This window comes from Nyctereutes procyonoides, unplaced genomic scaffold, assembly GCF_905146905.1.
Source record: "Nyctereutes procyonoides isolate TBG_1078 unplaced genomic scaffold, NYPRO_anot_genome, whole genome shotgun sequence".
Classification (NCBI taxonomy): Eukaryota; Metazoa; Chordata; class Mammalia; order Carnivora; family Canidae; genus Nyctereutes; species Nyctereutes procyonoides.
In genome coordinates this window covers 2,772,783-2,795,302 of record NW_026575047.1, presented here as the reverse complement: position 1 = coordinate 2,795,302, position 22,520 = coordinate 2,772,783, and the positions used below count along the sequence as shown (strand labels likewise).

The 22,520-nt window shown below is 39.1% G+C and overlaps 1 protein-coding gene across 4 annotated transcripts in view; it reads right to left on the bottom strand.

The window, feature by feature from the left end:
- The window catches only part of SLIT2 (slit guidance ligand 2), a 350,454-nt gene that overhangs the window by 115,862 nt on the left and 212,072 nt on the right, over nt 1-22,520 (bottom strand). For all 4 annotated transcript variants that reach the window (XM_055326217.1, XM_055326219.1, XM_055326216.1 and 1 more), the window contains exons 6-9: nt 11,184-11,255; nt 5,460-5,531; nt 2,579-2,742; nt 265-403 (exon numbers count right to left, since the gene is read on the bottom strand). In XM_055326217.1, coding sequence (XP_055182192.1) covers nt 265-403; nt 2,579-2,742; nt 5,460-5,531; nt 11,184-11,255 — 447 coding nt within the window. The remainder of the gene's footprint in view (nt 1-264; nt 404-2,578; nt 2,743-5,459; nt 5,532-11,183; nt 11,256-22,520) is intronic.

Here is a 22,520-nt window from a genome sequence, read left to right as displayed (position 1 = left end):
ATAAGACCTTCCCAAGCAAAGGGAATACTATGTATCCTTCAAATGCATTCCTTTGCAATCTACCTACATTAAAGAAAGAGAAATCCTGGCCCCTCCAATGAGATGCCTCCTGAATCAGAGCCAGGCCCAACAGAACTCTGAAAGGAGTATTTGTCTCAAATAATCGATCCCAGTTGCCTTCAATAAACCCAGAATCTCTAGAGGAAGTCATGGTTTGGGCCACTGTGGAGGTGGAGAGATGAGAGGAAATTTCAGGGCACCTACATTTCTGTGATGGTCTCTGGCAGGTTCGTGGGGATCTCAGTGAGACCTTTCCCACGACAGTCTACGATATTGTTGCTACAGGTACAAGCGGCTGGACAATGCAGGACGCTGCAAGAAGGAGCCATGAAGGACTGGTGGCCTGCAAGAGAAACAAACAGCAATGGTATTTACCCTCCTGCAATTGCTAATTGTGAAACACATGAGCTTAATCTCAAACAACAAAGCATGATGTTTAACAGAAATAAATTTCTCTAAATACCTGAGCATAAAATCAGTCTTCCATTTTCTAAGATATGTTTTAGGAAGCATGCATTTATGGCTCTGGGTCAACACTCAGATAAAGCAAATGAGGTTCTTAGAATTATGAAAATGATAATTTTTCAGACTTGAAATAATTGTTGAGAAAGGCTGAACTCAGACCTGAAACTGGAATTTGATTCCAAACTATTCTGAGTTAAAAAAAAACAAAAAACAAAAAACAAAACAAAAGCAGCAGTTTCAGACTAACCTACATTTCATTTCTGTTAAGCTTAAATAGAGTTTGGTCTTTATTAAAGTCAGGTGGCATAACTTACTTTCCTTCAAAAAAAAAAAAAAGAAAGAAAGGAAAACAGTGAAATTTTCCTCTTAGAAGATAGAAGTGTTGATTCTCAATAAGTAATCATGCATCGATAAATGTGGGGAAAATTAAATCTCGTCAAGTTTGATGTCTTGAGAAGGCCTGCACTTCCTCTGAAGTTATTGTAAGAAGTGGTTACATGCCATTCCATAATTGTTAATCTAGATAGTTCTCTCATTTGGCTTCGCGTGGCCTACAGCTTTTAGCGTGAGTGGTTACCTGCAGACGTGCATTTTCACTACTCAGTATTTGGAAACAAAACACTTTTGAAATGAGAGTTCACTGTTGGAATGATGAGCAACAGAATGTCGGCCGTGTTGTGTGAATGGGCATCTGCACACATCTGCTAGCAGGGCAGGGCCGACCCTCTCTGATCTGCAGCGGGAGGGCCTGGGCGGTCGTGTGCCCCAGGGAGAGGCTGCAGGCTCCCTACTAACCCAAGCCCTCTGAACAAGCTCTCAGAGTTTACAAAATAATAATAATAATAATAATAATCTCAGTCTAAAAAAGAAACGTGAACTTGCCTTCTTCCTCATCTAGAAAACAGGAAGGGAAAAGCGAAGAGAGAAAAAAGTGGTTAGTAACGAACGGTTAGTCATTTCATTATTTAATTTTTTTTTTAAAAAGCAATCAGACCTAACGAGAACATTCCATGACATTCTAAGAAACTTTTGTCTGGGTTATAAAAAGTGTGGAAAAATACACAGAAAGTTCTAAAAGATAACAATAAATCCAAATCCTATGCTAATACTTTCTGTTCCTCCTCGAAGGAACTGTTTGTGAGGCATTATATATTATTTAGAAATTTTGTATTATTGTATTTTGAACAGATACTTCTGAAGCAGAACCAGCCCTCTATTTATAAAATAAGATACAGGTTAATGTGTATCAGATACTATTGACAAGTTATTTTATAAATAAATACAAGCATAAATATCAATATATATGAGTCGGTAATCAGACTGCCTAGCTTGAGGTCCTTGGACTCAGCTATGTGATCCTGCACTAGGCTACTTAGTATTCTTTTTCCGCATTTATTTTTTTTTCTTTTTCCGCATTTGTATCTCTAATATAAAGATATTACATTTCACCAGAGTTGTCATGAGGGAGGTAAAACGAAGTGCCCAGTTTGGCACTCAAACATATAGAAAGCACTAAGTGAATGTGACTTACTAGTATTTTACATAGTCCGCACCTTATTTTTGTTTCCAGATTTTCATCACTAAGGCTAGTCATTCATCTCTTAGAAGTAGAAGTGAACCACTAGTATTCGTGAAAAGTGCTCTGTCACTCTGCAACTATTGTTGGGCTACTTTTTTAAACATCCCAGCAGGGACCCAGCATTAACCATATTTCCAATTGTTGGCAAAAACGCAGATATAGATTATTACCTAACGGGAAAATAAGTAGCGAACAAAACTAAAATCTAGGCGTTTCCCATATGTCTCCAGGAGTGAAAACTGAGAAATCTTTCATCATAACTTCAGGACAAGGAACCTGTAATTGCCAACCATGCACAAATGTCTTAGAACCTATTATCAGCATCGCTAAAACCGAGGATTTCCAAGGGATGATGAGTGCGCAATTGCACATGTAAGTGAGCAACACGGAAACTTTTAAAGCATGCATTCTTCGCAGCTCTCCGACAAAGTAGCAGAAGATAATAGGACAACAGAAAGGTTCTTTCTCCCTTACCACTGCAGACAAATTCGCGTTTTTGAACCTCGGCTACGTTATGACCCCTCAGGTGGGATGGGCCCATACACTGAGTGTAGAGACCAACCCGGGGCCTTTGGCGCAGCCAGTCGGAAAGCCAGGCCAGGTGGCAGTCGCAATACAGATTGTTTGAATGCAGCCGACTGGAGAAGAAAAAGACACATTTAAAGCAAAAAAAAAAAAAAAAAAAAAAAAAACAGTAAATAGTTACTTTAAAAACTAAAAAATGGATCAATAATACATAACTTTACTTCTTAACATGCACGTAGAGAAGGCTTAGGAAGTCCCGATCGGATGAGTTTTCTAAGAACTGAACTCGTTTACAGCCACAGAATCACGTTTCTCTTCCTTTACCTCTGAGCTAAGCAAACTCACAGGAGGTTGAGCACGACCATAAAAATGGTTTTCCTGTGTTCGCTCAAAAGGGTAAAGAGAAACAGATTTGTCCAAGGCAAATGGCTCTGCGGTCCCAATACACTGACAGCCAACGGGGTAAAGGGCAGGGAATGGGCGGGGGCACGTTAGTAAAAGTCGGGGCTCCCAGGATGAATTATCAGTTCGCCCTGCCGTTGTTAGTTTCTGTAGGAAGTGCTTGCAAAATCTTTTTAGCAGGTCACTCCTGTTTTTTGCTGAAGAAGAGAGAATAATAATTCAATCTAAAACACTTCTTTCACGTCCCTATTCTGATTTCCTTCTTTTTGTTTAATAGCAGAAAAAGGGATTAGCTGCTTTTGGCTCTTGGGACCCCATCCTCAAAGAGCAGGAACTGAAATGAAAAGACATAAATGGCCGGGAGTGAAGGAATTAAGCGAGCCCCCCTCTCTGTGTTGGCAGGGATCCACACCAGAGCATGGATCCATTCCAAGTGGCAAATAGCACTTTTCCATTAATAAAATATCAGACAAATGTATCCACTAAATTAGGTAAATGACTTCAAATTGGCTTTTATGTTTTCTCAAACTAAAGAAAAGGACATCCTAAGCTATAAATCAAAGCATCATTTCCAGAATCATCCGTGACACAGTAATACCATTTTAGTCCTTTTTAGCTGATGTGTTCAATTCTAACCCAATAACAGTAATGGATATTAAAACATGGAACTCAGTCCAGAAAGATAATTGGACCATAAAAATGGAATTTTTAAGTAGCAGTGATAATATAGAATAATGAAACAACCAAAGCAAGGGAATTTCAAGTTAGACGACTGCTTTACATTCTCCTTGAGCCTGTAGCTATGGAACAGACTGTCTTGCATCAAAACTTAGACGGCGTGCCGCAGAACAAAAAACTACATTTTGCGAAAGCTGGGTGACCTCCAGCTAAGTTTGCTTGGAAGTCAGAGTGGCATCCTTTGGAAGCCACACCGCACGCTCCACCTCATCGTTCTAGAAATATTTTCATCTAAACCAAGCACGTTACAATGACTCAATAACGTGTGAGCGAATTTGAAATGAGAAAAGAACACAAAACTTTAAAAACCTGGTTAGCAAGACGAACTACAATGGATTTCTATAGGGAAATAAGGCACACCATCAAAAATGCAGATGATCGATGTTTCTGCAGTCTCATTCCTTTGTCACGTAAGAGCTCGCTCACTTTGCTTTTTTTTTTTATTAATTAGCTGAAGTTCATGATTAAGAAAACTAACTTCACCAAATACAGTCTGAGTGAATTGGTATATTCATTTGGTCAGATTTAGGCACTCCAAGAAAACAAAATTCTTCTTCTCTTTTTTTTTTTTTGGAAAATGAAATTTTTAATAGCCATGCTCCTATTTTTGATGAAAGCTAGTCAGTTCATCCTAATGATGTTAGCTATATCTGCATACTTTCAGAACTCCTCTATTTTGTTAAATCAAATTCCAAGGAAATGGTAATGATGTATTGTATCATACATAGATCACCATATTTTAGTGATCAAAAAAAAAGGGAGGGCATTTAGAATGGTATCACCTACTTCATTAAAAAAACTGGCAATTCAAATGAGTTTTCATTCAAGAGAAAACTGCAATGTCATAGATTTCCAGTGATAAACCATTGTAAACTGAAAATTATTTTGAAAACCCAGTTAATATATACATACATACTCTACTGAAAAACACATTATTTTTTTTTTTATCGAGAAATTCAATGCTTCGCTTATGTTTCCCACCATTTCCCGCATGTTGTATGTAACGTAGTTTCGAGGTCAAGGTGATCCCAAACCCCTTCAAATGAGATTTATCTCTGAAAATGCTTTGATGAACTGTCCCCACCCTGGCCTTTAAGGATTAAGTTTTCCCCGAGAGGAAAAAAAGATAAACATTAGCTGTAGCAAAGACTTTGAGATCAGGTTTATATTCACCTAAAACATTTCAATGTTTACCTCCTGGAAAGGTATTTCTAAATATAAATGTTGCCACGACCTTAGTTACAGAAGGACTAAAAGGGTGATGTCGTAATTTTACATTACACAGAATGTAGGAGAGCCAGTTTAGCTTTATTAGGTCTGCTGGCTGTACAGTAATAAAATCATAAAGATTTACCATTTATCATTTCTGACAGCCAATCAAGGAGTCTTACATTTCTTAATGAAATGTGACCTCCAACAATAGCTCAAAGTAAACGTCCCTCCTCCCCAAATTCCTATCATGCATATCATTTAAAGGGAAGCGTTCAGGTTTTCAGAATAATAGTTCATTTACTCAAATATCATGTATGAGGTAGCACTCTTTAAAAAAGTGGCGTTTTTATCTCATAACGAACTCGCGATCCTGTTCTTTGTTTACTAAAAATAGTACGTTAGGGGAAGCCTTAATTGATTAAATTGACCTTTATAAATATAATCCTAAGTATAAAGTATGTAAGTCCCATATACTTACAAAGTCCTAAGTTTAGGCATATGGTTGAAACTTGCCACAGAAAGTCTAGTAATGTTGTTATTGTTGAGAGTGCTGTAGGATAAAAAAAAAAAAAAGTTAGACATTTTAGATAATGAAAATTCACTGATTATGCTCTATGATCCTAGAGAGAGCACCTGCCTGGTGGAGACGGCATGAAGAGCGCCCTGTATCATAAGCAAGACGAGAAACAGACGTTATGCTTTAACATATTACTATGCATTCGGCTTTATCAAATATTTATGACAGAATTAGGTCTTAAGCCGTAATAGTTTTGGCTATTCACGTGCTGCTTTATGCAGGTATTTAGGACACCCCTTGAGGAATTAGCACGAGACCGTCAACAGTCCCTGAAAACGGGGCGGCCACAGTTCCTTCCAGGGCCCCGTGTGCAGCTGGGGGCATGACGGATGGACGCACCCTGGAAATCTCCAGCTGAAATTTCACAGCAGTGGCTCAGAAGCGGTTTTGTCGGGTCCCGGAACAGAGGAGTCCTGCTCATCACGCTCTCCCGGGGACCCCGGGCGCTGCGGGGCTGCGAGGTGCCGGAGGGCCCCCCGCGGCTGGTACTCGCCCCGGATCGGGCACAGCGCCAGGCCGCAGCGGTTCATGAAAAGCTCACCCCCTTCTGACAGCTTTACGTCGGGGGCCGGATCCTGCCGTGTGCCACTGCTGTGGCTCGTGATCGTGGCTTCTCGGCGCTGGGGCCGGAGGATGGGGCGTCAGGGCAGCTGGTGAAAATGAGCCTGATTCTTGCCTGGTTCAAGTTGCTCCCACTTTCCCCCAACACAGGCCTCGTCTGCTGTATTATCACGGCTGTTTCTCCTACCACCCCCACCCCGACCCCCCACTACCACTACTACCACCACCACTACCACCACCACCACCCCCATCCCCACCATCCCCGCCATCATCCCCACCATCACCAGTACCACCACCACCACCACCACCACCATCATCCCCACCATCCACCACTACCCATGAGCTATTTCTCCTACCACCATCCCCACCCCAACCACCACCACCACCATCCCCACTCCCACCACCACCACTACCCCCACCACCCATTCAGTGGTCTAGTATTCCCTAAACGGCTCTCAGTTTGATGGCAACCCGGACTGGTCGGAAACCTGCCTTAACAGAGCCGACAGCCCCACTGGGGAGGGGAGTACGCACGTCATGAAGACTTAGCGTAGTAAGACTAAGGGGAGAGTTTCTTCCTCCCTCCCTTCGGGGGAGTCTGGCTGGGAGGAGAGAGGGCGAAGAGGGCCACCCCAGGGTGGGGCTGTGCCAGCGCAGACGGGGAAGGTGCCACCGCGGGGAGGACAGCGGGAGAGGCCCTGCGGCCGGGGGCCGGGAGGCCGAGGGGGGCCGGGGCCGCGGCGGGGCCTCCCAAGTCTAGACACTGGCCGCCAGGTCAGGAGGTTCGGAGTCCGGGCGCCGAGCGCGCTCGCAGCGAGTGACATAGGCCCGTGGGGCCGCGTGCGGAGCTGGAGGCCTCGGTCAGCGCAGCGCCGGGGGCTCGGCTCGGGGGCACCAGGGCACCTGCCAAGGGGGCGCAGCAGCACAGACCTCCACACGCACGCTTCCTTCCCTCCCCAGCTTCGCCGCCCAATGACGGAAGAACGAATCCAAGTGATTTAAGTTGCATGAGAAGCCCCCCGCTTTGTGCAGGACCCCGAAAGCGCTGCATCGCTTGGTTCCTGTTCTCGGACAGCCGCAGCACTCTCCTGGACTCAAGTGGAACGAGAGGGTTTTTTTTTTTTTTTCCAACGCCATTAAAATGTATCCTGATGTCTGAACTGAAAGGTTTCACTTCTCAAAGGGATTTGCTTTCAAATGACCCCTTTCCCACCCTCAAAATCCACGTGGACTTTACATGGCTAAAATCTTTCGAGGACATAACGCACTGAAATGTGACCGTAGGGATCACACATGTTTCAAAAGTGATTCACGTGCAGGGGACACGCGTTGATTTTCTTATGATTCCACACAAAAGAGAGTTTTCATTGAATGACGAAACGGGTGGCTCTAAGTTTGGACCCTTTTCTCCAAATGTTACCCTGCATAACAGCTGAAGAAATACACTATCGTAGTATTTTTATTCAGAACTGCCGCCGGCAAAACAGTATCGATATTGATGCCTGGTAATGGAGCAATATGTGGAACCAATGAAATTAAGTTATTTTAAAATAAACAATAGATTATGTGCTAATTACTTATGGAGACACGTATATGTCATGACCGTGATCGATTCCCGCTCTGAAATGACGCAAACTTACTGTACTTCTTTATTTGTGAACACTTTCTCCTATATGAAAGTGCATTTCTATGTTCAAGCTCAAGATTTTCTCTTTCTAATGAGAATATATATATATATATTTTTTTCTTTTTTGAGAATATATTCTTGTACAAAGGATCTTTATGTGTAAATACAAAATGTTAGTCCTGGTAATCACGTAGGCCCTCCCAGACTTAGATCTTCACTTACTCCTTTCTTATTCCCTTAGTGCTCAGCACAGTGTTTGGCAGAGAGTCTGATATTTTATGGCTATGAATCTCTGTATCTCAATTAGATAAAAGTATGCTTATTTTCTGAAAAAAGAAAAAAAAACATATAAAACTGGCAACTTAAGGATATATTTCATTTCCGAATCTGCTGTCCAAAGAAACGGGGAACACTGACCTAGATTTAGTTTCCAATGTGATTTTTGAGATGATATCCTCATATTAAAAAAATAAACTTTTTTAAAATTTTTAAATAGACGTTTCTGAATCATGTCGATCAGAAGTCTAGGTTGGCATGAACATACAAGTGATGAACTGGCTCCCCTTGATTTCATTTACCTGGACTTTTCCTTCTTAAACTTTGGTTACTCTCTTAACCCTAATATGTATCTTAATTCAACAAATTTTCATCAGTGGCCCAGGATGAGTACTTCCATCTTCTACCTGTTTTGCCTCAGTATAATCATATATTCACAAATGGCTCATGGAACTAGAATTGAAAAAAAAAAAACTAACACATTGGGACTCTGAAGTTTAAGGTGATTTGTAAATTAATTATTCCTTCATTATTCCTACATAAGAAGATATACTGTGAAGAGTCACACATGGTAAAAATAAGCAAAATAGACAACTTTCTTTCTAGAACCTTCTATAAAAAAAGCCCCCCCCCCCCACTGAATGTTTATAATTGAAGAATTTCTGATTTACTTGACAGGAGATTTCAGGATTGAAAAATTCCAATCTTCTGAGTACTTTATCCAATTAGTCTTAAATTTTTCTTCAATTAATTTCTCTAAAGGCTGAATGAACTACGAGGATTTTAAACATTAACAATGTCTGCTTGACTTTATCAGATTTTAATACAAACTTTTTAAGTCATTTCAAAAAATTCACATTTTCTTGTATCACATACAAATTTTAATTATTTCTTTTTTAGCAAACTCTGACCATCATATATCTCTTGGAAACCTAGATGTAGGGATCCCTGGGTGGTGCAGTGGTTTAGCGCCTGCCTTTGGCCCAGGGCGCGATCCTGGAGACCCGGGATCGAATCCCACGTCGGGCTCCCGGTGCATGGAGCCTGCTTCCCCTCTGCCTGTGTCTCTGCCTCTCTCTCTCTCTGTGTGACTATCATAAATAAATAAAAAATTAAAAAAAAAGAAACCTAGATGTAAAGGTCCTCAAAGGAATTCCCAACACTGAATTTTGATTTTAACTCCATGACGCAGATGACATCTGTCAGTCTTTGGGGTGTTTCAAGTTAGCAGGTCTTGCTAAAGTCACCTTTTAGATATTTTGCCAACATGACAAACAATGGATGAGGTGACTGCATTTTAATGAACTTACTCTTCTAAAAACAGTGATATTACTTTATAACAAATAAGCAAATGAATCAAATGAATAGTTATTGCGTTTGCAGGTAAAGTGTTCTCAATGCCCAGCACAGCACTTGGCACAGAACAGGTATTATGTACATACATCTTTTTTTTTTCTATTATATATATATTTACGCACACGTACATATGCTCAATATATACTTAACATATTGGGTATGTGAATTATTTTATATCTAATAAATAAGCTCTTTTAATTAATAACAAAGTACTTTATGGGATTTTAATCCATCCAAAATAGTCATCAAATTTTCCATAAAATTTTTGGTGTCAGTTAGAAGCATTGACTTAGTAACACATTTTTTTGCTTGATCAGCAACATTCAATGAAATAAGACCTTATGGTAATCTCTTCATATACCAAGTTTATGAGATTGACCATGGTTTTGACATCAGACTACTAGCATGAAATCATAGTTGTATCCTTGTTATTCTGACTCGGAAACAGCAGCAGTGAGCTTTGTATATTAATGGGTCTGGAACATAAATAAAAAGTGGCTTTATAACTATGACAAGCATTTTGTTTTTCCTACAGAAAAAGACGGTTATCAACAGGAATAAAGGTGACTTCTATGGGGACAATATATATTCTTATAACAGAATAAGAATATAATATATATTCTTATCTCAATCAACTAATACTTGTGTTAAGTCCTTAAACACAAGCAGTAACTTTACACATGATGCAGCTGGAAATGCTATGCATTTACTTGCAATTAAAATAAAAATCATACAGAAAATGTTGCTAAAATAAGCCATTTTGTTGAAACATCAAACTTTTTTTTTTCTTTCAGAATCACATTCTGTTCCTCAATTTATAAAGTACTGGGATCTTTTTTTTTTTTTTTGAGAGGATTTCATGATTCTTAGATAACTTTTACCACATAGTTTAAAAATTCAAAAACCTCTTCCTATTTAATTCCATTTTGGATTTCTGAATAAATTTAGTCAGGGATGAATTGTAGCAGAAAATATTTTATTTGGGGGAGAAATCTGCAAATCTATTTTAAAGCTAGACTTGTGAATCTCTGTCTGGGAAAAAAAAAAGTTCTAGAAATGTACTGGCGACTTCAACCACTTTAGTAACTCTACATTAAGATTATTTTTTCAGCGCAATGATTTCATTAAAATCATTTTAGCAAGTCAAAGGTCTATAGAGATTACTTGGTTGTCTCTAACCCATTTTGTCAGCCATGTCTACCCAGCAAGGAAAGGGAGAGGACGCCAATCATAATTCAGATCTCCGTGCTGTGCTTTACTAAGTCAGTAGTGAAGACTTTAAAATGGACCCGATGGGCAGCTTATTAAAATTAGAGAGCAGGTCTCAAAATCACCTTTCAAAAAATGATGTTATCTGGTTAAAAATGGCATCTTGAAACGAGAAGGCATCTTTCCACTGCATGGCAACTACAACATCTTCCAACTTACCAGCGACTAAGAGGTTTAATTTCTGTTGTCACTTTCCCGATTGATTTTACCTTAATATTTGGCAATTCCAGGAATTCTCACAAATCCTGCAACTGCGAATATTTCGCTCTAAGGAGAAACACTTAAAGGACAATATTGCGAGCATCTGGATGTCCTCCTTGTATAGACATTTTTACCTAACCATACAGGCAGGAGACTGACGGTGGTGTGCACACACATTTCAACTCTTCTGTGTCTTCCCCAGGAGTCATTTAAGGTACTTTTTATCAGAGACCATTTTGACACAAGGTTTGGAGCTGGCTGCGAAGCTCCCACATTAGCACTCCCCAGACACAAAGCTCTCATTCGGAAGAGTAGGAGAGACAAGCAGTACTTACAGCACTTCCAGGTCCCGCAGAGCTCTAAATGCCCCATCTTCAATACAGCTGATCTGGTTGTAATCCAGTTGCCTGTAAATAGATTAGAAGAATATACGTAAAAGGCCGAAGACTAGCGGGGTTGGGTGAAGGGAGTCTCCTGAAGGGTCTAGGAAGCCCCGCTGCGCTAACTGAAATGCTCTCCACAAACGCACTCATCTGCTTAAGAATGTCACAAGCCATTCTGGCCCCGATGCCGCTACTGAAATCTCTTTTTGTTCTGAACTGTCTGTGCACAGAGCAGCCCTTGGAAAGCTCCAGTAAATAATAACTGCACCTTATATTAAATGCCATAGGAATGCAATTTCATTACATCAAGAAAAGCTATCCATTAAGAGCTTTCAGCGTCATCTTGCTGAAACAATTTCATTAAGGTAAAGGACTGTAAATCACTTAATGTCACATGCACCCCCTCAGTGACCTAACAGGATCCATTTATCAGAGAAGCCCAGCTGCATGTTAATTTCACGATCCTTGGCAAGAAAGAGCGACGCTACTTTTAGGTTTTCTTCTTTTAAAAGCAGTTTTCCTTCGAGAACTCCCAATCGCAAGAGAAATGAGGCCCCACATATGTCCCTGCTATTCCCAACCGGGAACGCACTTCAGAAAGCGAGCCGTTGTCTACGTTAAGCTTCACTATTTCCGTGACTCGCACCGTTTGTCATTATGTGCAAATTATCTGCACTGTAAATATGGCATACTCTTCAGTTTAAGGAGCTCCGCAAATTTCCGGAAAATAAGTTTATAAAGTGTTAAGAAATTAACGATTTTTTTTTCTTTTCTCAAAGATGCTGATTTTAGCTGACAACACTAAGGACACAATACTGCAGCAACATCATTAAAACACCACACGCGTCTACGGTAAAAAGTTTAAAGCCTTATCAGTTCCTTCTAAATAATACAGAAGGCAAACACACGAACCTTCTCTCCTTCTCTTGTAGTCTGAGCACTCATTTGTTTATCATTCAAAGATGAAAAAAACAAAGTCACTCCAAACTTGGTTAAGTCAGCTTTCTCCTGCCACTTGCGCTTTGGGAATTAAAATCTCCTTCATCCAAGCTAAGGCATTTATTTGAAATGAACAGCTAAGTACTAAGCCCTACCTGCCCTATCTTTATGTCCTTTTAAATTTCTTTTTAACAAATAAACGGTGGTTGTTTAAACCTAGCAGCTCGATGCTTAGCGATATTATTATTCCAGTAAAGAAACAGTATTTTAATGCTTCACTTGAGACAGAAACAAAACGTTTGATGAAACGGTCAGGTGAGTTGTCAGTTCTCCGTGCACTGGGAGGGAATGCAGATGTGCCGGGCTACGACTATGATCATAATACAAATGGATCTCGTCCTCCTTTCAAGTGCGGGACTCAGCAGAAGGGCTGATTCATATTGGAGGTGGGTTGTTTAAGAATTGTTTAAACATTCTCGTACAAAAGCTGTTTCTCTCACAGGGCTACTGAATAAAGGTGCAATGATATAATCCAGTGACTTTCAGAGGGGCCTTTTCAAATTCCTTACTTTAGAAATTATGTACATAGAGAATGTCTCATGAAATATACATCTCATTTTTAAGAAGGTCTCCAGGGGACACAAGACTACCTTGATCATGCAAATGGTACAATCTAGGACACGCAACATAAAAAAAAAAAAAAGGCCAACTCTGGAGAAGATACCGTTTTATTGCTTTTATAAACTAAGGCTTTCCCCAAATAATAGGTACCTTCCATGCTCCTGTAATAGCTGAAAGCATTTCTACTTATTAGGAAGTAATGCAGAAGGATAATTTTATTTTCTAAGAAGACTTTTAAAATTTCATGGTGTAATATGGCTGCTGCAGTTCCAAGAAAACACTTTCATTCTTGAGCACTTTTGATTTTTACATATTAAATTCATTTAACAATTAAGTTAACGGCCTTTTTATTTTAAAGTGCTAAATATATATCTACACCACTATTCTCTAACCTCTTGAACGATTTATCAAAGCCATTTAAATTAGTACAATGGCATGAAGTGTTACCCTTGACACACTACAAAAGAGAAATTGTTTCCAGACAAATTGGCAAAATCTTTTAATGCTATCAAATTTGCCTAATGCAGTCTCCAGGTTAATCTGTAAAAGGGTGAGCTGTATGTTTGCCCATATCTTATTATCCTTAGCTGTCAATGTATAAATCAGTGCTGACACTGCTTCTTTTAAATCATGCATACTATACACAAAGGGGAAGCCCTTGCATGCCAGAAAGCACTCAAGCAAATCTTGTTCTACAGGGACTGAAAAGCAGATTATTTCCCCTATACCACCAGAAGTTGAGACGCTGCTGAAAACTTTGTTGCTTTCACCCCTGTGCAACACGGCTCATGGTGACACGCTTCTTCTGATTCTTAGCAGAAACCTAAGCCCTTCTTCGTCCCGAAGTATTAAGAATATTCGGCTCTCGTGGGACCGAAGTTGTCCTTGGAAGTTTTCTGAATGCCGTCATGTCTCAGGCCATGCACCTTCTGAGCACGGAGGTACCGTATGAAAACGTTATTCGTATGAAAGGCCAATCAACACGAATGATTTTTTCATCGACTGCTAGATTTCGTTCTATCGAAAGGAATGTCGACGCAAACTTGTGCCGGCTTTGACTGCTCCTGAGAAAATCTCTCTGCACGAACTTCCACTGGTTTGTATATGGTTCGAGATACAGAGTGTCAAAGCCATGCAAGAGCAGGCTTTCTTTCAGGGATCCCCCGGTTCACTTTCTTCTCTACCACCTTTCAAAGCCCGGCACTTCTGCTTTCTGTAACAGGAAGGGATCTGTTCTCAGCCGTGCATTTAGTGACAGGCCGATTTTGTTTCGATGTGATTTCCAATCGTGCAATGAAATTATTCTGGATTAAGGCATTAGTAAGAGGAGAGTTGTTTTTTTTTTTTTTCAATTCTCCAAAAAGCAGTATTACAATTATTCATCCAAATATAGGATCAATTTGTTGATCTTTGGATAATAAGGGTGTTTAGATACATTAGGGACAGCTTCAGGATCCTGTCCTGGCACCGGGGTCACATCCCACGGGAAAGCAGGCTAGCACTTTTCGTATTTTCTGGAGAGAAAGAATGGCATAGATAGTATTATTCGTGATTTCTTTCGGACCTTCAGCGGATCTCTCCTAGCACAGACATGTGTGTGGCTTCTCTCCCGATTTCCTCCCTCAAATCTCCTCTCTGTTTCTGTTCGAATTTCAAATTCCATCTCTATCTGACCCCTCACGTCCTAGTCTGTAAGGGTGCGTTCTGAAGCAAGGGCTTTATCTTCAATTTCCGGAAAATGACGATGCTGAAAAGAACAGGAACCTTCAAAGTGTCTTCGGCATTAACACTCTGTGCTTCTCTTGCATACTGTCACTACTTCTCTTCTATTCTAGAATAACACCAGGCTGCTTGCTTAATTTTTCCTAGTACTGGTGAATGTCGTCTTTGATAACACAGCATGTCTTTATCAAGAGGTGTTACCCTGTGCCTCGCACCCATGAAGTTCCTAAAGCTGATCTGATGTTCTTACCACAGAACATGACATAGCCTAGTTTCAGATTCTGATTAATTCTAGGTATGAAAAAAAATATATAATGCTGCTAACTATGAATTTTAGAAACAGGCATATTAAATGACAGAAGGTCGAACATTTGCTTACGCGGCATCTTGAAATATAACCAGCGATAGTGCATTTTGTTACTTTTTACATTTTTTTCAGGGATTTCCTGTTTTGGGTTATTAAAACTTGGATACACACTGTGTTTGAATTACATATGTAAAACTCATCTCCCTGTATTAATTTTAGTTTTGTCCTTACCCATAGAAAACTCATGTTTCACTGCAGCATCCAAGTAATAAGATTTTATTACTGATTTTCTTTTTGTAAGAATTAGAACACCACAAAATTTACTTGATTTTGAAACAATACTGCACATAAAAAGTCTTTAATAAATTTAAAGGCAGGTGGACCTGGGTGGCTCAGTCAGTTAAGTGTCCAACCCTTGGTTTAGGTTCGGGTCATGAGATCGACCCAGCATTGGGGTCTGAGCTCAGATTCTCCTCTTCTTCCTCTTCCTTCTTCTCTACCAATCTTCCCACTTGTGCTCTCTCTCTCTCTCTCCCCCTCTCAAACAAACAAATAAATAAAACCTTAAAAATAACTTTAAAGCCAGAGAGAGTCTCTGAGTATTTCAACAAAAGTATTATAACAATGCTCTGGTTCTCCAGGGAGTTTTAGGGACTAGAAATAGAAGTTTAGTTCATATTCATATTACCGTAAATGGCAAACTCCAAAAGTTTAGTTCACTTGAAATAATATATCAAAGTGATTAGAATCAATAAGAGGGAGTAACAACATTTTGCCACTTGGAAAGAAACCTGATAAACCATGTAAATCAAACGGGAAAGAAAAAAGTCGTTAAGGATATAGGAATGCTCTGTTCTATTTCTTCCCTTGTGTGTATAAAATTCAAGTCAATAGGAGTGCCTAAATATGCAAATCTTATGCCTATAATGACTCTAAGAAGCAGTACAAGATTTAAATTATAATGTATAGAGAACATAATAATATAAATTGACCTAATAATGAACATCCTAGGCCAAAGTTTCAGCAACCATGTCATGTAATCTCAGCATAAAAGCACATCAGTGCTAACTCAGATATTAGTGAATACAATAACCAAAGTAACGACTACCCTGATGAATGAAAAATGATTTATTTAGAATTTAGTTCTTTTGCAATCTTTCAAGCAAACTTGTAGGTTTTTTTTTCTGCATAGGAATAAAGAATCTCAGTTTTTATTGGAATAATCTATACTATAAAAGTATAGTATAGTATGGTATCTATAGTATCTATAGTATAAAGTCATATCCACTTGCTAACTTATTAAGGAAAAGCAAAAGGTAAGCTCTAAGAGAGCTTATCAGAAAATGGGAGAACAACTAAGCAGCCCTTCACGTTCTAGTACCTCTTATAAACTAATCAAAGGTGGTAGAAACTGAAACTGACGATAACAGTTGCTTACATATATTGAATGCATAGCAAATGACAGGGCCCGTAGATGTGCTATCTCATTATTTCTCACAATAACTTGAAAAGGTAAATGTTATCATCATTCCGATTTTACAGAGGAGACTCTGCAGCTCACCGAAGTTTAATAACTTATTCAAAGTAGGTAATATATATGTAGTGAAATCTTGATTCAAATTTAAATTTGTGTGTTACTGAAGCCTCCACTCCATAGTTTGGGAATTTAGGGGCTGTTCATTCTGCAAATGAAAGTTTCAGCTAAATCTCTGGTGGGGGATTCCTGGGTGGCTCAGCGGTTTGGCGCCTGCCTTTGGCCCAGGGCCTGATCCTGAAGTCCCAGGATTGAGCCGCACATCGGGCTCCCTGCATGGAGCCTGCTTCTCCCTCTGCCTGTGTCTCTGCCTGTGTCTCTCTCTCTCTTTCTCTTTCTCTCTCTCTCTCTCTCTGTCTCTCATGAATAAATAAATAAAATCTTTAATAAAAAAAAATCTCTGATGGCCAAATTTCAAAGAAGAAGTCAGCACATAAAGAGTGCTATTGAATGTCAGGGAAGTAACCGATTATCCTAGGTTGAAGAAGTCTTGTGTGAGGAAGAAAAAAAAAAAACAGAACCTTAAAAAAACAGGTAGTACCCAAAAAGACAGAAAATAAAAGTGGATATTCCCTATGGAGGAAAAAGATCCAATCAAGAACGTTGTGAGCAGAGGTTCTACAGTGTTCATAGTGAATATCTGCAAGGGAGAGGTCATTATTTATGGCTTGAGCAAAGAGGTTGTGTGCAGATTCACTGGGAGAGGGGGCTGGGAGCCTGAGTGGCTGTCAGAAAGTTAGGATCAGTCAGAAAATCTAAAGAGAGTATGCTATCCAATAAAAGCCACTGTGTTCTCAGGAAAGAGTTTATATTTTTCAGAACCTATAAAACCATGACACTATTCTGTGCTATCCCCAAGGCTTTGCCATAGTGCCAAGACAGTGTTGTTGTTGTTGTTGTTTTTAAAAAGCTGAATGATTCCAAACCCAGGAGAGCTGGGGATAAAAACAAAACAAAACAAACAAAAAAACAAACAAAAAACAAAGCTTTATAAAAACAGATCTGTCTGCAATGTTAACATTTTCTAATGAGAATATAGACTGGAGATCAAAATTCAATTAGTAGAGCACAGTATAGTTCAGAGGGAGTGAAGTGTGCCTGTCCCAGACTAGGGAGGGGAAGCAAGAAAACTAAAGATTTGTTCTATCTCAAGGACAACATGGCGGCCATGGAAAGATCACACCAATTCTTATTTTATCCATATTGGAATTGGATCCCCAATCACTCAATCAGATAGTCTTGTGTGTAGAGCTCAGTTAGAGCATCTGACTGCAGATAGTCTTGTGTTTTGGAAAGAGTTTATGAAGATGCGTCAAAGCGATTCATTTTCACATAAGAGAATGACATCATTGAAGAAAAATGCCAAGGCACCCCGCCGACAGAGCAAAATGAACGGCTAGAGAGGTCGTTGGCAGCAACCTTGATCAGAGTTGTTGGGGATTATGACAATTCTGATGGCCTGTCATACAGGGAGCACAAACCAGAAGGTTACAGGACCACGGACAGTTCCCGAGGTGCCGCCGGCCTCTGCCGAGAGCCCAGAGCTCGAGTGGTTCCTTAGCCCTACTGTCGACAGACAACATTCTGGGCGTGAAGAGGAGCTCCGTCCACTGAAATGAAACCTCAGTTCACTTACTATCTACCTTGATGAAGAGGATTGTCCAGGAGGTTCTACATCCCACTGAGGACCTCTGGCATTTACTCTAACACACAGGAGAGAGCTGACCCCCTGAGTGACAAACCAACTCCCCCCCCAACCCCCCATCAAGTCTCTTCAGCCTCAAGTTTACTGAAAACATGCTGAAAAAGGAGCTGGGGAAACTAAAATGCAATTTAAGTAAGATACAATTTAAATTTGATGTCGGTGAATTTTATTTTTATGATAATATACCAAATATGCAAGTATGGTAAGAAATATCATGAGCTGATATTCAATAACATGAAAAGCAGCTGATTATAGCAGATATGTTGCAAACAGGACAACTTATAAGATGGGGCTAAAGTAAGTCTTGCATTTGCATGGCAAAATATATAAATATATACTTAGATTTTAAAAATACATAATACACTCTTCTAATTGTTACAGATGGACTCTATAATATGTGAGCAACACTGGTCCCCTTATTGTTATGAAGTATCCAGTGGAGAGGTATTTAAAACTAGAGAAATGTAAAAAATAAAAATTCTGTGTCCCTACTCTAGAATGGCAGATATTCCATCCATGGGTTTCAATGAATCCATCAATAAAATAAATTGAAGATGACAGAGTTCCAGGAAAAAAAATGAAATTTTTAAATAATATAAATAGGTATATGACAACATATAGATTATTAACTCTGTCTTTCCCATTTGCCAAATCTTATTGCCAATAATCACTGCCACCCAAACTGAGTGATTTGTTTCCTAAAAAGTCATGGCCATTTTTATTTGTTTCCCAAATACTGCAATGATTTGCCCAAAGAAAACAAACTAAGTCATCTTGTAACCTGACCCTTGCCTATAAAAATTAATGTGTTAAGGGGATCCCTGGGTGGCTTAGCAGTTTGGTGCTTGCCTTTGGCCCAGGGCGCGATCCTGGAGTCCTGGGATCGAGTCCTGCGTCAGGCTCCCTGCATGGAGCCTGCTTCTCCCTCTGCCTGTGTCTCTGCCTCTCTATCATAAATACATTAAAGAAATCTTAAAAAATTAATGTGTTAAAAAAGGAAAAATAAAATAAGATGAAATCAGAGAGGGAGGCAAACTCCAAGAGACTCTTAACTATAGAAAACAAACTGAGGACTGTTGGAGGGGTTGGGGTGGGGGACGGGGTAACTGGGTGATGAGTGTTAAGGAGGGTATTTCATGCAATGAGCACTGGCTGTTAATATGCAACTGACGAACCACTGAATTCTACCCCTAAAACTAAGAATACACTATATGTTAAATTGAATTTTAATATTTTTTTTCAAAAAAGGAAAATATAAATATTTTCCCTAACCTGTTTTTTTAGTAAGAGGCAGTTTTCCTTGAAAAGGTGGATATGACTCAACAGATATAGGGTTAAGGGAAGTGGGATAATGCAAGCAAATAGAAATACATGTATTTATTTATTAAAGCAATAAACATTACAGTTTGACAGTTGTACAGAGTACATTTTGAGGATGTACTGCAAAATGAAAGAAGAAAAAAGCAGGTGTGATTTACTTTACTTTACAAGTATACCCAAAATAATGCATGTTGGAATTTAACTGCTGCAAGTGTTTGTGTGTCATGCTGACTAATGAAACTAAAACATGTTAAAGTCTGTATCTGTAATATGAATAGCAACTAGCAATCAATTTAATTTTTAAGTTCATATATCCGTACAGTTTCTTGCTTAAATCTTGGGATAACTCTAACTAGGAATGTTTTATCATTAAAAAACAAACAAACAAACAAACATGAGACTTGGAAAGTTTTTATACCCTAAGGTGTATGCTTAGAGAGTGAGCTCACGGGTCTCGACAATAAAGCAAGGCTTAATTTAAATATTCTCCTAAATTGATCCATTAGATGAAAATACCTCAAAGATATTTATAAACAAAATAGCTTAAATAATATAACGTGTCTTCCTTCGAAATTTGATCAGGAGGTAACAAGGCTTTCCTGCATCAGTGTTTCAATAAACAAAATACATATAGAAAGTTTATAAGGAAAAATCATATAAATATTGTCACTTTGGTGAAGTATCAGTTGGTAATAATATGGTATCAAAACTTTAATTCATACTTGATTGGGGAATTTAAAAACAGATGTAAATACTATGGAAAAGTGCTGCCAGGGACTATTACAAACATTATAATTTAGTTGGTATTTTAATATGATCTTGTTCTTCTCAGATCTCACTATCTAAAATGTCAGGAAAAAGAACATGGTTTAAGTTGCAGCTGGAGAAAATTAGATAACAAAATAAGATAGGGTTTTATCCAGTTAAGAAATTAATAGCAATGAGCAAAAAAAGTTATGGGAATTCCTCCCTGGAGATGTTTAAGAGCAAGATAAATGTCCATCTGCCTAGAATAGTTTCCATGTGGTTTGCCTGGTGGAAGAGGAATAGGATCTGCTAATTTGCAAAATTTTCACAGCATCAGTTTCATATTGTCAAGATGCTGCCTTGAGCATATTTACCCAATCCACAAGATTAGGGTAAGTGCTTCCAGTGGAAATCTTCTTATAACTGGAATTTGCTCTGAATGAGGCCTGAATGTGGTAAATCCAATAAACCTGTTACAGTGCATCAGACGGGGCATTTAGACAGCTCTATACAAAATATCATCATATCGCCGTAATGCGGCTAAAGAACATATTTCTTCGGTCTAGCTTTTTTTTTTTTCCCTCTCTTATTCTCTGAATGAGTTGGAACAGTAGCCATCCACCATGCAGGATTACCCATTGTAAATGCATGCAGCGGAACGATAAATAGGACAAAGTACTGCACCTCTCCTTCCCACGCTGAATAGTAATAATGTTAATATTAATATTTATGGGCTCTTACCGAATTATTACTTGGTGACTGATGGTTACCTTTAATAACAATACGAATTAGAATTTACCCTCAGTTTTAACATATTTTACCAGGCATCTTCCTTGACTTTTAATGATAAAACTGGTCTTCATACAAAGCCCCATGAAACTGCTATTTTTTTAACAATGTCTTTTGAACTATGTTTTAATTACAGAAACATGCCTTTTAGCTGTAAAATTCTGTAAAACTGTAGCTATGAGCCTAATTAATTAACAACAACAACAACAAAAATCTAAACACACTGTGGTATTTCAATGTTGCTCTAACGGTCTTTGACACTGTCACATGGAAGGCTGTGAGAAGAGGAGGAATTAATTCTCACTTTGCCCGGCTTCTTTGATAGATTCTAATTTCCTCAAGTCTACCCTTGTCCGTTGCGACTCAGCAAAACATAACAGGAACCAACATCCTTGAAGATTCCTTTAGATTCTCTTTCAGGAATTCTTTCCTACAGATTCCCCCCTGAAGACCTCAGGCAGTATTTTTTATCTTTCTTTCCTGTGCACCGAGAGCACATAATATCTTGTTTATAAATCAGGGTCTGGTGTATATTTAGTGCTTTCTGCTATATTTGCTTTTCCTTTTTATTAGCCCCATGGCTAACTGACCCATAGTACACTCAGATCTATCATTTAAAAAATTATTTATTTATTCGAGAGAGAGAGAGAGAGAGAGAGAGCAGAGACACAGGCAGAGGGAGAAGCAGGCTCCATGCAGGGAGTCCGATTTGGGACTCGATCCCAGATCCCGGGGCTGAAGGCAGACGCCCAGCCGCTGAGCCACCCGGGCATCCCTCACACATGGATCTATCCTAACCATGACCAATATTGCGAATTACTTTATGTTCTACCTTCTGATCTCTTTACAACACCCTTTTCAAGAGTTAACTTCTAGCAGTTGATTAGTGCATACGTAGAGAATGAAATAATACACTCCGTTTCATAGCATTTTACCAAAAGGCCTTTCATTTATCTTCTTTCCCAAAGAACCATGTCAAACCCAAGCAATTATCATATTCATTTTACAGAAGCAAAACTAAGACTCAATGGACTTTATGGACTTGTCATGTCTACAAATCCAATAAGTAGCAAGATTCCAAGACTCCAGTCCTAAACTCATCCCACCGTATACATATTAACTGACTTTTAAATTAGGAGGGAAAATTATGCATGTGGGGGAAAAAAGATTTTCAAACTGTGAAATCAATATTGCCTTCTTCATAACAAAATGGCTAGCATCTCATTTTTCTTTTTACCTCTAAATTTCTAAAATTACAATCTTTAAGGATAAATGGAGAGGACATAAAGAGGAATCCCATCATGACTGGTATCCCATTCCCAAATGTATCCCTAAATATGGAAGATGGGTTACTTATAGATGTGGATTCCCTGAATATCTTTACTAAGAAGATTAAAAGCCACCTGTTTTAAGGATTTAGAGATAATACTATTGTAAGATTGCAAATGGCATTCCCAGAGGGTGGTCAACTGTAGCCAAGACTATCCTTTTAGGTAACATACAGGCGACTGAAGTTGGGGCTGTATTAGGATCTTTATATGGTTCTAACCAGACATAGTATCCAAAGTAGTTTTGAACACCTTATGTCTCAAAATCTACCTGAAG